The sequence below is a fragment of the Penicillium psychrosexuale genome (assembly GCF_028828465.1).
Source record: "Penicillium psychrosexuale strain IBT 29551 chromosome Unknown utg000003l, whole genome shotgun sequence".
Classification (NCBI taxonomy): Eukaryota; Fungi; Ascomycota; class Eurotiomycetes; order Eurotiales; family Aspergillaceae; genus Penicillium; species Penicillium psychrosexuale.
The window spans coordinates 2,468,270-2,488,026 of record NW_026643188.1 but is presented as its reverse complement, the minus strand read 5'-3'; the positions used below and the strand labels follow the sequence as shown (position 1 = coordinate 2,488,026).

General features: G+C 48.2%; 7 protein-coding genes across 7 annotated transcripts; 4 read left to right on the top strand and 3 right to left on the bottom strand.

Moving 5' to 3' along the window:
• Positions 1-110: 110 nt before the first annotated feature.
• Positions 111-2,633, bottom strand: N7518_004862 (ankyrin repeat domain-containing protein; the record flags this gene model as incomplete). The annotated part of the gene is made up of 1 exon (XM_057185789.1): positions 111-2,633. One exon carries the CDS (start codon positions 2,631-2,633, stop codon positions 111-113), a length of 2,523 nt encoding a protein of 840 aa, XP_057042559.1.
• Positions 2,634-3,176: 543 nt separating this feature from the next.
• Positions 3,177-6,227, top strand: N7518_004861 (TAPT1 family protein; the record flags this gene model as incomplete). Its single annotated transcript, XM_057185788.1, has 1 exon — positions 3,177-6,227. One exon carries the CDS (start codon positions 3,177-3,179, stop codon positions 6,225-6,227), a length of 3,051 nt encoding a protein of 1,016 aa, XP_057042558.1.
• Positions 6,228-6,621: 394 nt separating this feature from the next.
• N7518_004860 (uncharacterized protein) lies at positions 6,622-8,691 on the bottom strand (the record flags this gene model as incomplete). The annotated part of the gene is made up of 3 exons (XM_057185787.1): positions 6,622-8,084; positions 8,140-8,566; positions 8,629-8,691. 3 exons carry the CDS (start codon positions 8,689-8,691, stop codon positions 6,622-6,624), a joined length of 1,953 nt encoding a protein of 650 aa, XP_057042557.1.
• A 1,265-nt stretch (positions 8,692-9,956) lies between these two features.
• On the top strand, positions 9,957-11,381 carry N7518_004859 (uncharacterized protein; the record flags this gene model as incomplete). The annotated part of the gene is made up of 2 exons (XM_057185786.1): positions 9,957-10,848; positions 10,903-11,381. 2 exons carry the CDS (start codon positions 9,957-9,959, stop codon positions 11,379-11,381), a joined length of 1,371 nt encoding a protein of 456 aa, XP_057042556.1.
• Positions 11,382-11,777: 396 nt separating this feature from the next.
• On the top strand, positions 11,778-12,883 carry N7518_004858 (uncharacterized protein; the record flags this gene model as incomplete). The annotated part of the gene is made up of 2 exons (XM_057185785.1): positions 11,778-12,129; positions 12,207-12,883. The coding sequence occupies 2 exons, from the start codon at positions 11,778-11,780 to the stop codon at positions 12,881-12,883; spliced, it is 1,029 nt and encodes a 342-aa protein (XP_057042555.1).
• A 2,416-nt stretch (positions 12,884-15,299) lies between these two features.
• Positions 15,300-16,199, bottom strand: N7518_004857 (uncharacterized protein; the record flags this gene model as incomplete). Its single annotated transcript, XM_057185784.1, has 1 exon — positions 15,300-16,199. One exon carries the CDS (start codon positions 16,197-16,199, stop codon positions 15,300-15,302), a length of 900 nt encoding a protein of 299 aa, XP_057042554.1.
• A 1,210-nt stretch (positions 16,200-17,409) lies between these two features.
• Positions 17,410-19,148, top strand: N7518_004856 (cytochrome P450; the record flags this gene model as incomplete). The annotated part of the gene is made up of 3 exons (XM_057185783.1): positions 17,410-17,613; positions 17,666-17,938; positions 17,994-19,148. The coding sequence occupies 3 exons, from the start codon at positions 17,410-17,412 to the stop codon at positions 19,146-19,148; spliced, it is 1,632 nt and encodes a 543-aa protein (XP_057042553.1).
• Between the last annotated feature and the right edge of the window lie 609 nt (positions 19,149-19,757).

Here is a 19,757-nt window from a genome sequence, read left to right as displayed (position 1 = left end):
AAGGACGGCTTCTTAGGTGGTAGTCTAGCACCTGAGCGTACTCATTCGTATCTAGTTAACAAATCAGATCTCTTATTTAGAAATGTCTTCAGTGGCTTTTCAGTTCCAATCTAAACTGGTACTGGGTACATCATTCGCCAGTAATGTTGGGTCATGGCCTTTGCGATGAAGAATCGCGCCCAGCGAGGATCGCTAATACTGTCATCATCCTTGGTTGCAGACCAAATTGGTACAAAGTTATCTTCCTCGGTACCCTCCTTCTGCAAACTCACCGAATAATTATCCCATTCTTCCCCCGAGCCTTCATCCGAGCCTTCATCCGAGCCTTCATCCAACCCTTCATCCAACCCTTCATCCGAGTCCTCCTCTGAACTTTCCTCAGAGCTCTCCTCCAAAATCTCCTCCCAGTTCTGCGGCGATTTCCGACACCATACTGGAACTCGTGATCCCCGAGGTTGATCCATCCATCCATTTCTTGCAATCATTCCTTCTACCGAAAGAAAATCGGTCGCAAAAATATGAAATTGAGCGCTTGCACATGTAGGAGCTCTGTTCGGCAGCTTCTCCGGTGGCAGAACGTCAGGAATGAGGTTACTAAAGTTGTCACATGTGAAAGAATGAATCTCAATAGCCTTCAAAAATGCCCTCACGTGCTTTGTTTGGCACTTGGAAATGGCCAGCTCGAGAGCGCTGACATTTGCCGACGTTTTGAGCAGGGGGTTGGCTCCCAGTCTGAGAAGTTCCTTTGTCAAGACGAGGTTGTTTCTTTCTGTAGTTGAAAACAGAGCGGTTCGGCCATTTGCGTCCACTTGATTGATTTCTGCGCCATGTTCGACGAGCAATTGAATTGATGAGCGTAGATGTATGTGGTCCAACCATGGATGTCCATTGGGATAATAAAACCGTCGTTCTTGCACTTGTTCGTTATCCCAGTCATCCCAATCAATGACCGTGCCCACGGCTAGATGTAACAACGGCGAGAGCTCCCCACGGTGTATGTATTTAGAGGTGACATCAAACCCTTTGTCAATAAACAATTGAATAGTTTCTTTATTCTTGCAAAGGACTGCGGCAACAAGAGCGGCTTTGCAATCATCGTTGTCTGGGTCCAGCTCGAGTCTCCAATGCGCAAGTGCTGCTTGGAATTGAGCAACTGGGCAAACGGCTGCCGCGTGCTCCAGGAATGAAGTAGGCTCTTCTGAACCTTGTCTGAGAATGTCAAGGCATTTTGGTATCTTGTCGAATGGTTGCTTGGCCGTTTTCTCAAGCAAAAAGCTGGTAGCTTCCAAGTGACCTACACGCGAAGCTTGATGACCAGTGGAGCTTGTTACCATTGAAATCGAAGTATCCACGTCTTGGTCGCTGAGAATATCAAGAACACTGGACATCACAGACATGAATTTGTCGGGGTAGAGAGCTGCATCCAATGCAAATTTGGCAAATTTTTTGAAATCCGGTTTTTCCACTTTGTGCAGAAGCCCGAGCACAATGGCTGTTTCTCCCTTCTTCGCCGCAGACTGAACGTCCAGCTCAGAAACGGGATACTCTCGGCAGCGAATAAGAGTCTCCGCAATTTCGACGTGCCCATCATTCAATGCACGGGCCACTGGTGAATATTTCAATTCGGACAAGACAGGGCTACACCCCTTGTCAAGTAGTCGTTGAACAAGAGGCATGTTTCCAGTCTCTGCCGCCACTGCAAGCAGATAGGCTTGCTCGAGTGGAGTAGTTGTTGTGAGTTGTTTCTCCAGATCGACTCGGTCCAATATCATATGGGCAATGGATGGCTTTTTCCATGCAGATGGGTAGAATGTATATCCGAATTTATCCTGGTTACAAGGTTTCAACATCCATTTCCAGCCGCTTGTAGTTATGGTATCCAGATCTTCCAGAGTCGCATTGCCTAGGAAGAATGATGCTATGTCTGCCCAGCCCGCGTCCATGGCAATGTCGAAGGCCGAGCCACGAAAGGGGTAGAAGTGTTCGCAAGTAAAGGAAGCACCGCATTTGACCAGATATTTGACCATATCCAAATGACCAGCGGATGTGGCAGAGCAAAGAAGACGATCTGCCGAATTGTGTGATCGATCCGCGAATTTAATCTCCTCGATTATATATTTAACCACCGGCAAATGGCCCCCTACAACTGCAGCATCAACAATCGAGCTAGTACGCCCCGCCTTGTCAACATGGATCACTGGTGCACCCTGACCAATTAGGAACTTGACTACATGTAACTGACCACGTAGGGCCGCGTGTATCAGAAGATGCCGGGATCGAGCAGACCTTGTAATGATTGAAGGCAGATTTTCAACAAAAAGCTGAAGAATCTTCAGATGACCATTCCGTGCTGCGATGATCATGGAAGACTTAGATTTCAAGTTACGGTCAATGTCGAACGTGTCACATGGCTTCCACCAATCCTCCGGTGTTTCTAGAAAATCAAACAATTTGTAACCAGCAGACACTAGCTTTTGTATAGCGTCTGAATTGCCAGTTTCCACAAGGCGCAGAAGGTTGAATTCACAGCTATTCGCAAATCGTAAGTAAAGCTCAGGATTGAATATGGTGTGAAACCGGCGACAGGTTTGTGACATCGCGTTGAATTCGGATGCATATTGCAGATTATGCATTATAAGGAGCAAAAGCTCCGATGGTAGTAAGAATAGAGACATTTTTGAGTTGTGTTGTAGTAGTTGATGTGTCCCTTCCAGGGGTAAAAAACTCCCTATTCCAGGCGCACGTGACTTTACTTTACTTTTTATGTCCGAGCACCGATGGCGCTAACCTCCGACTCACCGACCTGCCAGATAACCTGCCATCCTTATCTTCCCCCAGACAACGCCGACATCAACAAGCAAACAGCTCAGACTGTGCCTCGTTTTTTTTATTTCAGGATGTGCCAGCTGGTTGAACAAAATTGTTAATGCAACAAACTACGCCATTGTTGCGATTCTATCTCTTTTTACGCCTCTTCGCCTTCAAACATAGCTTGATCACTCGTCACGAGCCAATTTAGACGATGCGAGTCGGAGACCCCTGCACTTTCTGATGGTATGAGAGGTGATACTGCAAGCTTGTGGATATTTTAAGGAACACATTGGCTTCTCGCGGGTTGCTGGGTCGTCAAAATTAGTCCTGTCGCAGATACCAGTGAGGTTCTGTCACAGCGGAAGATGGCTGAACATACTGTTCAAAACGGAGCCAGTGGGAACTCGAAGGCTCAACAGCAATTGTTGCCCCATACTGTTGAGGAGAAATGCAGTCGAGTAGATACTGTGGTGCAGTCCAACGGCGAGGCCGACGAACGCCCAATCAATGGAGATGATGGCTCAAATGAGCAACATACACACGATACAACCTCCGAACGGGACCTTACAAACGGAGCATATAAAATAGCCGATTTAGAATCCGCGCATGGACTCGGCATCCTGGTCGAACATTCACCGAACACTGGGGATAATATTGGCCAGTTGTCGGTAGTTGATGTGTACGATGGCCCCAAGGTCAAGGCGACATTAGCCGAGTCATTGGCTGAGTTGTCTAATGATCTGTCTCACCGACTATCAGAGGATAAAGACAAGGTCATGAAGTTATCTCCTGAGAAGATCCAGGAGCTCACGTCCTCGCCAGAGTCGATACCTTACCGCCCCGTGGGACTAGAAAGGAACCATGGAAGGCGAGTTGTCTCGGACAACGTCCATGGAAATGCTCCTCTTGCACGACCGGAGATACCAGAGGTTACGCTTCAGTCACTAAGCGAAAAGCCTTCACCCGCTGATGTTTTAACAAAGTTGCGGCCCACTAAAGAAGTGTTGCCAGGAGATACTTCTACACCGGCGAGTCCTGCCTTCCCGCGGAATATTCAAAATTCATCCCTCCGCAATCGGCCGCAGCCAGCACGAACATTGTCCACCCCTGGCTCTACGCGGCGTCAACTGCCCCTTACCCCAAGTAATGACCGCCTAACCCAGACATGGGCGTTGCGCCCGAAACAGGACCGACCCGCGTTGGAACGCGATTTGAAGAGTCACCTTGTTGCATCACCTCAGATTGTAGAATCGCCCAAGCCCTCACCCTCGCCATCATCTATCCCTTTACCGCCAGTTTCTCTGCCAACCTATCTTCAGCTTGAGCTTGCTTCTGGTCGGCCTTCACCGCTGTACATCCACCGTGATGCGGCCAATGACTTCCCATATGAATCATCACGAGTGAAGATTGAGAGGCTTATGAATTTCATTATGCTTGCACCTATGCTTGAGCAGGTGCTTTGCTTCGGGAGTCTTGCTTGCCTCGATGCATGGCTTTACTCTTTCACGATAATGCCACTGCGGTTTATCAAAGCTGTCTATATATTGGGCGAGTCATGGGTGATGAACTTAGGAGCTGAGATTCGGTTCATTTGGAAATTTGTGCTGAATGGGATTGGTCGAGTATGGCGCAGGAGAAATCATAATGCGAAGGAAGACCACCAGCGTGGAAGACCCGAAAGCGAATCTGACGCTACCCCTCATCTTCCTTCGGGCTCGTCTGCAGGACCAGACACAGTACCAGCAGATAGAGACTCCAGACAGTCACAGTCGGAAACTCCAAGAAGGAAACACCGAACCTCCGAATCCCGCAAGTATCACCATCGACGGAAGAAGTCGATGCCCTCGGCGCTCCTTCCAGACGACAAAGCGGACATTCTGACAGGCCTGCTGATGATAGCTACCTGCTGTGTTTTGATGTACTTCGATGCGAGTCGAATGTATCACTGGATTCGCGGACAGGCTGCTATCAAGCTATATGTTATCTACAATGTGCTGGAGGTCAGCGACAGGCTATTAGCTGCCATAGGTCAAGATGTCCTCGAGTGTCTCTTCTCGAGGGAGGCTCTTGAGCGTCGTCCGGACGGCCGAAGCAAGATCATTCGTCCATTCTGGCTGTTCCTAGTGGCACTGGTTTACACAGTATCCCATGCATTGTCTCTGTTCTACCAGGTCATGACCTTGAATGTGGCAGTGAACTCATACTCCAACGCATTGATTACGCTACTTCTATCAAACCAATTTGTGGAGATTAAATCTACCGTCTTCCGCAAGTTTGAGAAAGAGAACCTCTTCCAGCTTACCTGTGCGGACGTTGTGGAACGGTTCCAGCTATGGCTGATGCTTACTATCATAGCTTCGCGTAATATCGTGGAGACAGGTGCATTCAATTTCATCGGCAACCTCGGGCTAGGATCTAGCTTCCCGGGCCAGTCCTCCACAATCACGAACAGCACACCACTATCCACCCCTCCACGCACTGCATCATCCATCCTGCCCCAAGCATTTACCCTCTTCCCATCCTCAATCCTATCATCCTTCCACAGCGTCAACTCTTTCATCCCGACCTTAGCCCAAGTCCTAGGTCCATTTCTAGTTGTACTAGGCTCCGAGATGCTAGTAGACTGGCTCAAGCACGCCTATATCAACAAATTCAACAACAACCGCCCAGCCATCTACGGCCGCTTCCTCGACGTGCTAGCCAAGGACTACTACACCAACGCCTTCGGCGAACAAAACCTAACCCGCCGCATCGGCCTCCCAGTCATCCCTCTCTCCTGCCTCTTCTTCCGGGTCTCCGTGCAAACCTACCAAATGTTCCTAGCCGCCCTACTCCCCCAAAACCCCTCCTCAACAGCAATGGGAGCAACCTCCCTAGCATCAATCCACAACCACTACGTTCCCTCTCCGATCCCGTCGGCCCCGCCCTTGACCTTAGCAACCCTCATCCCCGCCTCCGCCGCCCACGTCAGCGCGTTCTTCCGCACCCTCCTCGAAAACGCCATCCCGTCTCCAGCCCAGTCCGTCCATATCTTCACCGGCATCTTGTTACTGACTGGGTTTATCGTCCTGCTCATCCTGAAATTGCTGCTGGGCATGGTCCTGCTCGCCTTTGCGCGCTCCCGTTACAGGAAGATGAAGGGTCGGGAGAGCGAGCGCAAACAGTCCTCGAATAACCAGTCTGGTACTGAGAGTGGGGCACCTCGTTCGCGTGATTTCCATGTTGAGGGTAGTCAGCGCGTTGGTGGGTGGGGTGTTGTGGAGGTTGGTGATGAGAAGCGGAAGTTGATCTATGCGGATGATCCGGATGGATTGCGGCGGTTGAAGGAGAAGGAGGAAAAGGATAAGAGTAAGGATGGGGAGTTTAGTGTTGATCATGTACAGCGGTATGAGATGATCGCTAAGAAGATTTGGTGATTGGGTGCTGTTTGTTGTGGGGAGGTGTTGATTGTATAGGTAATTTATGTATAGGTGTATAATAAATCATCCTGTTTCTGATTGACATCGAGTCATGGAATCGCGCAATAAAAGGGGATATCAAGATTCCAATGGTACTTCCAAGCTACTTGTTATCTATACATTCTCTGTAGTAAATTCGGAAACAAAAAGAGAATAGTTCATGTCATGGGGAATAAGAATTTAAGGATATCACAGTCAGGAGAATAGGGGTATGTACAGAATCTCGAGAGGCTCGCTGGTCGTGATCAGTATTAGCGAGTGATCCGGTCATCAACCACAGGAGAGCCAGCTCCTGGTTTTCATCATAGTAAGGTCTCATGGCGTTCAAATGAGGCCTACAGGGTGAACCTCATCAGTATTGATGAGTATTTGAGCGGGTGAATGTGTGCCCAGGTGGAGCACGATGCATGGCCGAGGGGGAAGCGGTGTTTGCTCGAGTAAAGCCGCCTGGACCGGGAGGCCCATGGGAGCGAGGCTGGGGTGTTTGGTGAACCATTGACGGGTTGAAAGCTGCATAGCCACCATTTTGAGGAGCGGGAGTTGCCGAACTCATCGGAGTGAACGTCCTTGGTGGAGGCTGTGCCAATGCGGCTTGTGGGGGAGGTGTGGGTCGATGGCTTGCCGGGGTGTTGGACCGATAGGGAGCAGGCGTCCCGCCAGTGCTGGCCGGTGTGTAGGACCGATAGGGAACAGGCGCAGTGCTAGCCGGTGTGTGGGACCTGTTTGAATATGGATCCTGTGGGTAGTAATCCTGCTGTGCGCGAGGCGCGCCTCTCTGGTCACCAGGAGTCCCGTATCTTCCTCCATAACCGTCATCTTCCCTGAATGTACCCCTCGGAGGCCCGTAGGGATCGTAGTGAGCAGGCGCATCGTCACGGTTGAAATAGTCGTGGTAATCGGAAGGGTCCATTTCAGCCGAAGCATAATCAGGCGCTGGAGTGTGACTCTGATATGACCGAGAATCAGAGCTATCAGTCAAGTTGCGATATCCAGGACCGGGGCTATTACGACCATCATTCTCATATGGCGCAGGAGTTCCTCGGGAGTGAGGAGTGGCCATCCGTGACGGAACGTTTGAGGGCAAGGGAGGTACTGGGGGAAGCGTCGGCCTCCGGCCATCAAGAGGACTGTATCCCATTCCGGCCGCATTGCTCGTCAGTGAAGCGGACTCGGACATTGCTGAAGATGAAGTTCCAGTTCGAGTTAGTGTCGGTTTGGCATCTAATTCCAGATTCGGCAGTGTCGGGTTGGCCGTCGGCGCTATCGAAGCCGATCGCGAGTAAGGCGGCAAGGTGGTCTGAGTGGTACTTCGCGACAACGAAGAAGCCACTGTGGGGTGCTTATCTTCGGCGAAAGACGGCAGGGTCGGGTTCGAATCCATGGCCAGCATTGGCTGAGTGGGTGCTCGATTCTGTAATTTGAGTCCCTTCGCCAGGGCCTTCGTGTTCTTGCGGTGCACGATACGCTTCAGACGTTGACCGACCTTCCGACGGCAGTACTTCGAAAGAGAACCGTCTTCCGCTGGGATATGGTGGAAGAGGAAGATCAAATAAAGTACGATAGCCGATATCAACTTCAGAACCGATAGGACCCAAACGACCAGGGTGAAAAGCATGCCAAACAAGACCACGGCTTGAAGGTTGTTGTCCTCGGCCAAAATCTTGACGTTGTTGAAGAATTGATCAACTGAGGAAGTTCCATCGTCGTGGGCTGCATTCTTTCCCCCGGGAATGAGGTCCATTTGCATGACCGAATAGAGAGTGATGGCATTGAGAACTTGACGCGGGCCATCTGCGAAGATCGTGTTCATCCAGACTAAAAGCCCGTTAGTTATATTCGAGGATCAGTTAGGCAATAGTAGTATGCTTACACTGGAAAGAGAAGTACGCATACAGAGCAACATATTCTGCTGCTTTCCTGTCTTTCGTTAATTCAGCGAAGACAAGGAATCTCCTGTATCCACGACCCCGCTTGCCCAGGCGAATACTTTGGATACGCACAGCCAACGGGTCTAGAAAGCTGCGAGTAATACTACCCGAGCGGATGGAGCGGATGGCATGTATCCATCTGTAGGCCAAAAGAATGAAAGAAGCAATGATGCAGGCAGCGAAGATCCACCGGGAGATATTGAAGGGAATGGCGGGTTGGACTCTGCCGGACCATCGAGAGAAAGCCAGCAAGTTGACTGCAGTGAATGTATCAACACCGTAGACTGCAATCGAGATAAATAGGAACAACCATATGAAGAAATAGGAGAAGGGGGTCCAGCAAGACTCAGATTTGAAGTCATCCAAGTTCTAAGGGAGTCGTTATCAGTATGCCAAGTTATCTATACAACACTGTCATTGGGTGGACATACCACATAGTCCCATTTCTCCTCCATCGCCACATCCCCCTTCTCACGGTCTCCACCGCACAGCATTGTGTGAATTGACCTGGTCCTGCCAGGGAGTGATCACGAAGTGGTCACTGAGGATTGTAAAGAATGGCGGATCACGGACGATCAAAGGTCGACTTCCTCGGGCCAGCCGGGCAAAGTCGTAATTGAGTTTGAAGCAGGTGTAAAGAGTAGAGAGAGCCAAAGTTCAGGCGCAACGAGGGGAATGGTAGTATATTAACCGTTAACCGCGCGAGTGGCGCATACCTGCGGAATGCAAGGAGAGAGGTTGATCACGATGTCAGGTATCGAGGGCTGCAAGCCACGTGTATATGATCACAATAAAGCGCTGGTGTTTCAGGCGCGCATTGGGGTATTGCAAACAACAATAGACAGACTTTCATTGACCGCCGATCTACCAAGAAAGGGGCCACAATTATATGGAGAAAGAATGCGCGATTACCGGTAGAAATAGGGTTGAATGAGTGTGGTAACTTTCCAAGGAAGTTGGCTGGGAAATGAGTGACGTTGGAATGGAAATTGAAAAAGGGGAAGAAGAAGTGAAACACATTGAGGGGAGAAGAGGAGTTCGGCAGGGGTGGGGACGCGGGACAGGCACGAGCGGGTGTTTTTAAGGCTGAGGGAGCTTTCTCTTCGTCCATTCATCTCTTTGTTCGGTCTGTTTTGGATGTTCTAAATTGGGAAATGTCTTTGCATTCATCCATCAAGGTTTTAATTGGCATATGTCTATTCTTGGAGGGACAACAACATTCTGCCACTGGCCCACTTCAACACCCTGAGACAGACGGGAAGATGGATCCTTCAGCACTCTATTCTGACTGCTCACTGGCCATCAGCACGCGCCAGGGGAGGGTCCATGTGCATAAGCTCTGTCTCCGGGCGCTACACAGTTGGATGATGCAATCCTAACTTCTCAGGGCGCTTCCGTTGAGAAGTATCTTCTGATATATCCCAGGGCTGTCTCGAATCTCACTGTATTTTAGGCAACATCACCTGACCCTGTGAGCTTGTTAACGCCAAGACTGGACAAGCACTTCCTATACAACAGTGCCAAGGCATTGAATCAATTCAGTCTGCCTAATTTATTCCAGTTGCTTCTGCTTTCGCATTCCATCGAATATACTTGACACTGGCATGTCTGATATCGAAGATCAGAAAAAAACCCGCGGGCGGTCACCCCAGCCCAAGCTCCCCCTTTCTCCCAACCACCAATGCTGTTCCGTTACATTTTATCAGCATTCTATCTCCTTTTTTAAAGTTCTTTCAGCTCAACCTGTACACATCATACCATGAGTAAATTGTTGTCATTGTCCATTCGATCGCTACGCCCGCATGGTTTACGTTACCGAGATTCTCCTATCCGCCGGCAGGTGCTCATGCCACTGCTGCGTCAAAATCAACCACGCTGCGCGTTCACTCTCACCGCATTCAAGTCAATAGAGACTGATGATGATTCCAACGCCTATTTCCTCTACGAGCCTCTCGAGGGAGTCGAAAGAATAGAGGATTATCGACCAGGGGGCTATCACCCTATAAAAATCGGAGAACACTTTCACAGTCGATATCGAGTGGTTCATAAGCTAGGATATGGGTCTTATTCGACTACGTGGCTGGCCCGTGATGAACAATCCAATAAATACGTTGCGGTAAAAGTTTGCATAGCAGACTCGAACCCAAAGGAGGTGGATATCTTATCCACTCTCACTCGTCCTCATTGTTCTCTAGTCAACAATCCAGGAAAGGCGATGGTCCCTTCGATTCTAGATAGTTTCACCATTCGCGGCCCAAATGGCAATCACGCTTGCTACGTTACAGCGACGGCGAGGGCCAGCCTCTCCGGGCTGAAAGATGGTTCGTGGATCCGCGTATTCCAGCCTGATGTAGCCCGGTCATTGGCTGCGCAACTCGTTCTCGTTATAGATTATGTGCATGCCCAAGGAATCGTCCATGGAGACCTTCACCTCGGCAACATTCTTCTAAAAGTTGCGCCCAGTTTTGACCAACTCTCACTCGAACAATTATATGAGAAATACGGAGAACCGCAACTGGACCCAGTTGTCCATCTAGATGGCAAATCGCTGCCTCCTGGTGTCCCATCCCATGGCATTATGCCCATATGGCTAGGTGAAGCAAGTGAGGAAACCACGCTTGCAGAAGCTAGAGTCCTACTTACAGACTTTGGTGAAGCCTTTTCGCCCTCAAAAGAACTGAAATACGAATCTCGCATCCCCTGAGGTATCCGGCCCCCCGAGGCTCGTTTTGAACCAAATAAGCCTCTTTCTTTTTCATCGGACATTTGGACTCTTGCCTGTACCATATGGTCTATCATCGCTCAACGGCCATTATTTGAAGAATTTCTCGCGACAGAGGACGACATGACCTGTGAGCATGTGGATACTCTTGGTGTTTTGCCGCCTGAATGGTGGAGAAGGTGGGAGGCGGGACAGCATAAATTTACCGAGGATGGTAAGCCAATAAACCGTACATATTTCCGATCTTGGGACGATCGGTTTGAGGATAGCGTTGAAAAGCCCAGGCGAGAGAAGGGGATCCCATCGTTTGATGCAAGGGAAAGAGACGCTCTCTTCGACATGTTACGACAGATGCTCTCATTCAGACCCGGGGATCGTCCTACCACCAAGCAAATTCTCGAGTCAGAATGGATGGTGAAATGGGCTTTACCTGAATATGGCAAGATCCAAAATAATCTATGAGTTTTTTTTGAAATGATTTTCAGTCGCTCCTATTCCGCAATATGTTGCGAGTGATGTGCCTAAAAAAATACATGTCTAGGCCAAATAAGCGACCAACTATTCCTGTATATTCTTATAATAAATCTCTTAATTATATCTTCACGTTTTAATTGAATACGACAAGTAAACGAAACTTTATTCTCATAAGGATAAATTCCCGGGGGATTTCATTCCTCCGCCTCGTGTGGCTAAGTCCGTCCTCCGACCGAGACGGCCTATAGATGTACCGAATATAGAACACAGCGCAATACGAGAAATATCTCTACATACGGAGTATAAATACATGGATCATACCCTCGTTTAACCTCCATAATCGATAGAAGCTAGAATTTCCTGTGTCAGTTCACAGCATCCAAAATGGTCTCTCTACCAGACGTCCAGTCCTCAAATGCCCACATCGCCGACACACTCCCAGCAGGCCTCGTGGCAGTCTTCGTAGGCGCAACAAGCGGCATCGGCGAAGCAGCCTTAAAAGAGTTCGCCCGCTCAGCACGATCGCCCCGCGCATACTTCATCGGCCGGTCGCAAGAAGCCGCAGCCCGCATCACAGCCGAATGCCGACAGCTGAACCCGGAGGGAGAATTTACCTTCATCAAAGCGGACGTCAGTTTGATTCGGAACGTCGACAAGGTCTGTCGCGAGCTTCAAAACAAAGAAAAGAGTATCAACATCCTCTTCCTCAGCTGTGGAACTATTCGTTCCGGAGAAGGTAGGCAGGACATCCCCACATCCCTTACAAGAAAATAAAAATAAAAAAAGACATTATTGCTCATAATATGCAAACAGATACATCCGAAGGCCTCCACATCCTGGGTGCAGCTGCATACTACGCTCGAACACGATTCATCATCAACCTCCTCCCCAATCTCAAACAAGCAACGGGCCTACGGCGCGTAGTCAGCGTTCTCGCCGGCGGCCATGAAGGTCCCATCGACGTGACTGACTTCCAAGGAAGGACGATGTCAATGCTGAAGCTACGTGGACATGTGGTGTCCATGACTGATATGGCTTTGGAAACACTGGCCGAGCAAGCGCCAGAAGTGTCATTTATTATCGATTACCCTGGCGCAGTCAAGACGGGCATTGGGCGCGAGTCCAATACTTTTCTGACCTGGCTTATGAATGTCGTGCTCATGGTTATCGGGCCTTTGGTTTACATCCCGATTCGGGAGTCCGGGGAGAGACATCTTTTCTTTGCGACGAGTGCTAAGTATCCTCCCCGTGTCTGCTTGGATGCCGCGGGGAATTCCGCTGGTGTGCCCTTGTCGGAGGAGGTTGAGGTTGCCAGTGGGACGGATGGGAAGGTTGGGAGTGGTGTTTACACTATTCACTGGAATGGAGAGCACGCTGGTCCTAAGGTTGTGAAGTTGTTGGCTGGACTTCGCGCGGAGGGGATGGCGCAGAAGGTTTGGCAGCATACGGTTGGTGAATTTGATAGAATCATAGGGTCGAAGGACGTCTGAGTGAGAATTTGCTTTTTGGTGATGTTTTGAGTTTCGATTTAATAATATATTCCCATTCTTCGTCCTATAATAATATCGCCTTTGTTAGGTTGGCAGGGTATGCGACTTATAACTTCGAATATGTGACGGGCATCTGTGTATTGACATCACATCGACATTGTCCAAAGCGACCGTAATTTATTGCTAGTTGTGGTGTAATTATACGAAGGAGTTGGGACCAAAGCCTGCAGATTGTTAGGGTGAAAACTCTGCAGCTTACCGAAATGCCGTATAAACCCATAGTTGAATTTCAGATGAAACCAATTGATTAGACCAATTACGCAAACAAATTAAGCAAACAAATTGATCAGACCAATTGAGCAAACAAATCAATTAGATATATTAGCATTTATATACAGATCAGATAAATTGGTCAGGTAATCTCGGAATAGCTTCATTTTTGACATTTGTGGACAAATCGGTATGTTACAGGAAGACTAGATGAATTTGCATTTGTATACAGATGGGACGAATTTACATTTGTATATAGATGGGACGAATTGGTAAGGTAATCTGGGAATAGCTTCATTTTTGACGTTTGTGGACGAATCGGCATGTTGCGGGAAGACTAGATGAATTGGTCAGGTAATCTGGGAATAGCTTCATTTTTGACGTTTATAGACAAATCGGTATGTTACGGGAAGACCAGATGAATTTGCATTTGTATATAGATAGGACGAATTTACATTTATATATAGATGGGACGAATTGGTAAGGTAATCTAGGAATAGCTTTATTTTTGACGTTTGTGGACAATAATAATAACTATAAAACCTTTAAAAATACGAGATAAAAGGATACCATCTTGAGTATATGCTGGCAGTATCTTATAGCCTTGGCCCCGATGAAAATTTAGATACCTATACTGGTGCCATGCCTAGTGGTGACCAACCAGTCGGCCTATGTCCTACCCGTTTATCACATCCGGATTCATTAACGAAAATAAGGTGGTACAAACGAAACTCGGATAGTTTATACTAGTAGAAATCTCGTAGTGAAGGGTTCTATTCTTTGGCTTTCTGCCGGGCAGTCTTTTTAGTCCAGCCAGCCCGAGAAAGAGCACATTATTGAATTCATCCTATATGAACTTAGCCATCTCTTCGATATATAGGCCGGGTATTTCAGCGAGGTGGTCACAAAGGGCGTCCAGCATCACAGGAGTGATGCTTGGTGGTAGGCCAGAAGGGATTGTAGGAGAATTGGGACTGCCGAACAACCGCATGTTCTTACGTATGTTAGTGATAGAACGCTTACTATACTTTGCCAGCTTGGCCACTCGTAATGTAGTGTGTCACGGGCTAATGCCCGTCCTTCCTACTAGGCTTTACCTAGTAAAAATCTGCCAAGAAAGGCTACCGTGTTACAGAACGAAACTATATAAGAGCGTGGGCTATTGAATGCTAATGAGCATTCAATTTGAGTTGACCTTTTGGTCTAGGGGAAAAGTCGTCCAACCCATGCAGTCGGCTCGACCCCTTCACATAGTGAGTCTGTTCTTGCTGCTTATCATATGTACAATCATCTTATGCTGTCAGGGATTCACGTTTCGCGCCATTTTGCAACGGTTTAGGGGTTGATTCTTGCCTGGGTTGGGACGCTTGAGTCGGGACGACAACAAGGCGGGCGTGGTTATTTTTGGATCAGTAATAATACATAACATTACAGCTCTCGTCCGTTTGAATTTTACCGTTGAAAACCGAAACATGATCTAAGTACGGGCGTAACCATATCTGGATTTGGAGGATCATGTGATTAGGGTTTGAAAGAGCATCTCTATGTTTACGGCATGGAAGGCGATGTCGGGCGCTATTGTAACTATACCCCTGCCTAGTGGAAGATATTGTCTGAGGTGAGCAAAAGACAGGATCTCTCCCCCAAATCAAAATACCCCAAATTCTCGGGCGAATATTCCAAGCACTCCAAACGGGCTCTAGTACTTTGGTGCCCTGGATTCGTTGCGCTCAAGAGGCACCCGAAAGAGGAAGTGGCTTGTGCAATTTTGAGCATCTGCGTGGTACCTAGTCATCAGCGTCGCGATCTTCGAGATCGGATCTGCGGTTTGCGGATCCGCACCTGCGTTGCTAGGCATTGATGCAGTTGCGCAATGGGTTTTGCGCGAACAGAATTCATGGGACCTGCCATACTATGAGGAGTTGGCTATTCCTACTCAGGGGAGACCTAAGTCTGCCATTGCTAAAAAGACTCGCTGAGGCTGGGTGAAAAATCGGCCCTATTTCTTCTAGAAAGTTCACTGCTTTCGTCACACTACATTTTGAACTATAAGGAATGGCGGAAGTTCTATATCATCTATCCAGAAAGGAACAAGAGCGATTGGATTAGGAATAAAAGTAAGAGAAGTAAACGCCGTATCCACCGTTCAAAGAGGAAGAAGGGACTGTTTAGCCATAGCAATTTGCGCCTCCATGCGTAAATCATCAAGTGAGAATGAAAAAATATCAAGTGGTGGACGTCCCGGTAAAAGAGCATTTCCGAACAACATTTTCCGTGTGACTTTAATGGGCGGTTGAGGAGAGGAAGGTACCGGGAAAATGGCTTCATCCTGTTCTTTGAGTGGATTACCGTTGTTGTCCAGTCGCCAAAGTTCAATCGTACCAGCAACACCGGCTCGTCTCTTGTACCACTTAATCAATATCACAGCAGTAATATCACCCTGGCCTCCGATCAGTAGTCTTCGCATCTCACTTTCAAGAAGGGGTTTTGATTCGCTATATCCGATTTCGAAGCAGAGCGTGGGAAGATTGAGACCATGGACGTTCACATGTACATCAGGTTCTTTCAGACAATTAGCGTAGACGCCCCGTGTGAGTGTGATCGTATCCGCGACTTGGGCATTCATCATTCTCTTCTCGGCTGTCGTCAGAAGCCCGGCTTCTATCCACTTGTCTCGTGCGTCTTGGAACCATTTTAGGGCACAATTATGTAGCGGTGTAGGCATTTTGATCATAAAGGTTCCAGTATTAGGATCAAAGGACTTTCGGAGTGCCGGTGATTCGAGTTGTTCAAATTTCTGCCATAGTTGTGTACCGACATGTGGCTTTAGCTGGGTAATGACGAGTAGATCAGGGGTATTGATTCGTTCGCGTTGGATGAGGCTTTGGATGGTTGAATAGACACGCACAGCAGTTGGGATGTTCGCTGCAGAGACTTGGATGGGGCGTAAAGACTTGTTTATTTCATCGTGATCAGCTTCAGGGAGATGGGAAGTGGGGGAACCAGGTTGTTGAGGCGATGAAGTTGGACACGAAAAGCACGACATGGTGAAGACAGGTGGGAAGGAGGCAACGAAAATCGTGAAACGTCGAGGTTGTAGCTTCGGGAAGGATCGTTGAGAAGTTGTAGGTAGAAGGAAGGAGCGTTGGCAACATTGACGTCATGCTTATGTAAGGTACCCTAAGGCGGGAGCTTACAGAACTAAAACAACGACCGACAGCTGGTCGAATGTTAGAATGGGACCGCTAATTTTTAGCGCCTCTTGGCCCAGAGGAACATGTATTAATCCGAATTCCGAGAGCTCGGCGAATGTCAGACATCAGCGAATGTCGGGATTCTTTTAGGGGTTATAATACCCTAGTACAGAAGAAGATAGGATTTAGTGGTAAAGATAATACTGTAAATAATGATCACGGGGTCTTTATGAACGTCTATTATAAGCTATGAAGACATCCTAGTATAAAGAGAGATCTCGACATTCGCTAAGACCCCTCTGAGCAGATAGATGGTCGAAACGCGGATTAACACGGATTAATATATTTTCCTTCACGCTAAATTAGCGGTCCCATTCTAACATTCGATCAGCTGTAAGCCCACTCGCTTGTAGTGGCCACTCGCTTGTGAATTACGTTAACTAAGCAGATCAGTTGATTATATAATAGCTCGTGATCAAGTCAGGATAACTACTCAGAGACGTGCTCTGTTTTACTCAGTGATCAAAAAGCGGTAAGAGGTAAGCACTAAATCGGAAAGGGAAAGGGTTCAAGTTCCAGGCATTATCCGGTACATATGATATTTGTATAGTCGGTATATCATCGGTTTCTCTTTCTATTTTTGAGCTATAACATACCCAAGTAGTAATTGCTGTCGTTTTCGTTTAGGTTCTATCTGTTCCCGTGTTTCTCGTATGTCCCACTCCAGGCAACCATCTCAAAGCCATACTGTATCATCTCTCGTGGAATTTCTCGAATCAAACTCATTTCAGCTGTGCAGAGGTCACCTACGCGCGTTCGTTGCTATCTCTAAGACTGTACTCCGTATAGGATTCAGATCTAGCCGGAGCCAACGAGAGCCGAGCACTTTGTCGTTTCGTCTAAACCCCACACGGGGCTCTTCACTGGCTACTGGACACCTAATCAAAACCAAAGCAGTGTTGGATATCCAGTAAGATATCATCTATTACTCTCTATATATGTGATTTGAGCCGTCAAGTCACAATATCCGTTTATCCCGGATCCCCCGAAAGAAATCTAGCAATGGAACGCATCAGCGACAGCCTCCCCATTCTCTATCTTGGCCTCGCCGCCGGGATCTACTTCAAACCGGAGTATGCTATCTTCAATTCCAGGGTTGTGACGGTCGCTGTCATTTTTGGGATTATTACTGTGTCGAGGATTGTTTATCGGCTTGTCTTATATCCTGATTACTTCACTCCATTGAAACACATTTATTCACCTCCGGTAGGCCAGCCCCTTTTCATATGGAATTGTCAATTTGTCTAATGCTATCTAGGGTCGAAGTTGGCTCACCGGCAATTCTCCAAGTTTCTTGCTTGAGACCCCGTTTCCGCAGCTACGGGAGTGGGCCAAAGGCAGACCCAATCAAGATCTCTTGCGGTACTATATTGTCGGAAATGTCGAAAGAGTGATTTTGACAAGCCCAAAATCATTGGGCGAGCTTCTTGTTACGAAAGTGTACGACTTTGAAAAACCAGAATTGGTTCGGAAGAGCTTGCGGCGTATCACAGGTGATGGAATTCTACTTGCTGAAGGTGAAGAGCACAAGGTAAATCTGGCCCCCGAAATCCCGCTTCCATGGACTCAAACTTACAATGTACTAGACGCAACGCAAGAATCTTATGCCAGCCTTTGCCTATCGCCACATCAAGAACCTCTACCCAGTCTTCTGGGCCAAGAGTGTAGAAATGGTGAAGATGATTGAGGATGACCTTCGGAGCAGAAAGGCCGATGGCAATAACGACAAAACTGTCCAAATCAGTAACTGGGCCAGTAGAGCAACCCTGGACATCATCGGCGTCGCCGGTATGGACCATGATTTCGACTCTCTTCGTGATCCTGAGAACACCCTCAACCAATCCTACCGCAAAATCATGTCCTCGCCACCGCTCATTATGAAAATCATTTTTGTAACATGTGTGCTATTCGGTAATCCATCGTGGGCCCACTCATTACCGACGAAACACAACAAGGATATCAAGCAGAGTGGCGAGATCATCCGCAACGTCGCACGTCAGATGATCCGACAGAAGAAGGCAAAGATGGAAGACCCCAAACCCGAAACCGGCATTGACATTATCTCCGTCGCACTAAGTAGCGGCACCTTCGACGAAGAAAACCTTGTCGACCAATCCATGACCTTCTTAGGTGCAGGCCACGAGACAACTGCCACAGCGCTACAGTGGGCCGTCTACGCACTCTGCAAGAACCCCAACGTCCAAACTCGTCTGCGAGATGAAATCCGCGCCAATCTTCCCTCCCTCGACGATCCAACTCCAATCTCTGCAGCCGCGGTTGATAACCTGCCCTACCTAAACGCAGTGTGCAACGAGGTCCTCCGCTTCCACCCCTCTGTTCCGTTAACCATACGCAAAGCGGTCCGTGACACAACTCTTGCCGACACGCACATTCCCAAGGATACGGTATTGATCATTGCTCCGCAAATCCTGAACCGGATGGAAGAGCTGTGGGGACCAGATGCGAACGAATTCAACCCGGACCGCTTTATGGGTCCCGGTAAGGCTAATACCGGCGGCGCGGTCAGTAATTATGCCTTTTTGACTTTCCTGCATGGTCCACGGAGTTGCATTGGGCAGGGCTTTGCGAAGTCCGAGCTTGCTTGCTTGATTGCTGCTGTTGTCGGTCGGTTCCACATGGAGCTCAAATATCCTGATGCTAAATTGGAGATTCGGGAAAGCGCCACTGTTTCCCCTAAAGACGGGGTGCTTGCTTTGCTTACGCCGTTGGAGGGATGGTAGATCTGAATCAGATGTGCTTGTTGGCTTTGTGATTCTTGCAGTATATCGCTGGTATTCTGGGTGGTTTCGTCTTTACATCGTTCAAGGCGAGCTACCGGAGTGTTTTTGTATATAATTAGCCCGAATCTGTATTTATGTGGAGTGTTATACCAAGCATATACGTATCAAGAAAGTACAAATATGCATATTAAAACACGACTAGAAGCTCGAGTTGATACCTGAGGCAGCAGCCAGTGCTTGGTCACGTGGTAAATGCCAATACATGTGGAGCCGCAACATCGCCCCACGGGGTTCCACGGGTTCAAATAACCTCAACCAGCTGTGTTGTTGTTGCGAGGGGGGTTATGAACACTTATATTTGCACATTGCCACTGCAAATATGGGAAAACAAACACCCAACGATGTACGACCACAATATCCCATCTATCTTCGAGGCCAGAGAAAATGGCCCATGATCCTCCTGGGTTGTTCGTTTTTTGGTTTACCTTGGCTACTTGCATGGTTTTATCGGACGGTTAATCATGACTTTTTACCTGACACTCCACAGTTAGGTGGCTTAATGGACGACAGATCCCATGTGTCTCCTTGGGGATTGGTATGGCTTGTTCG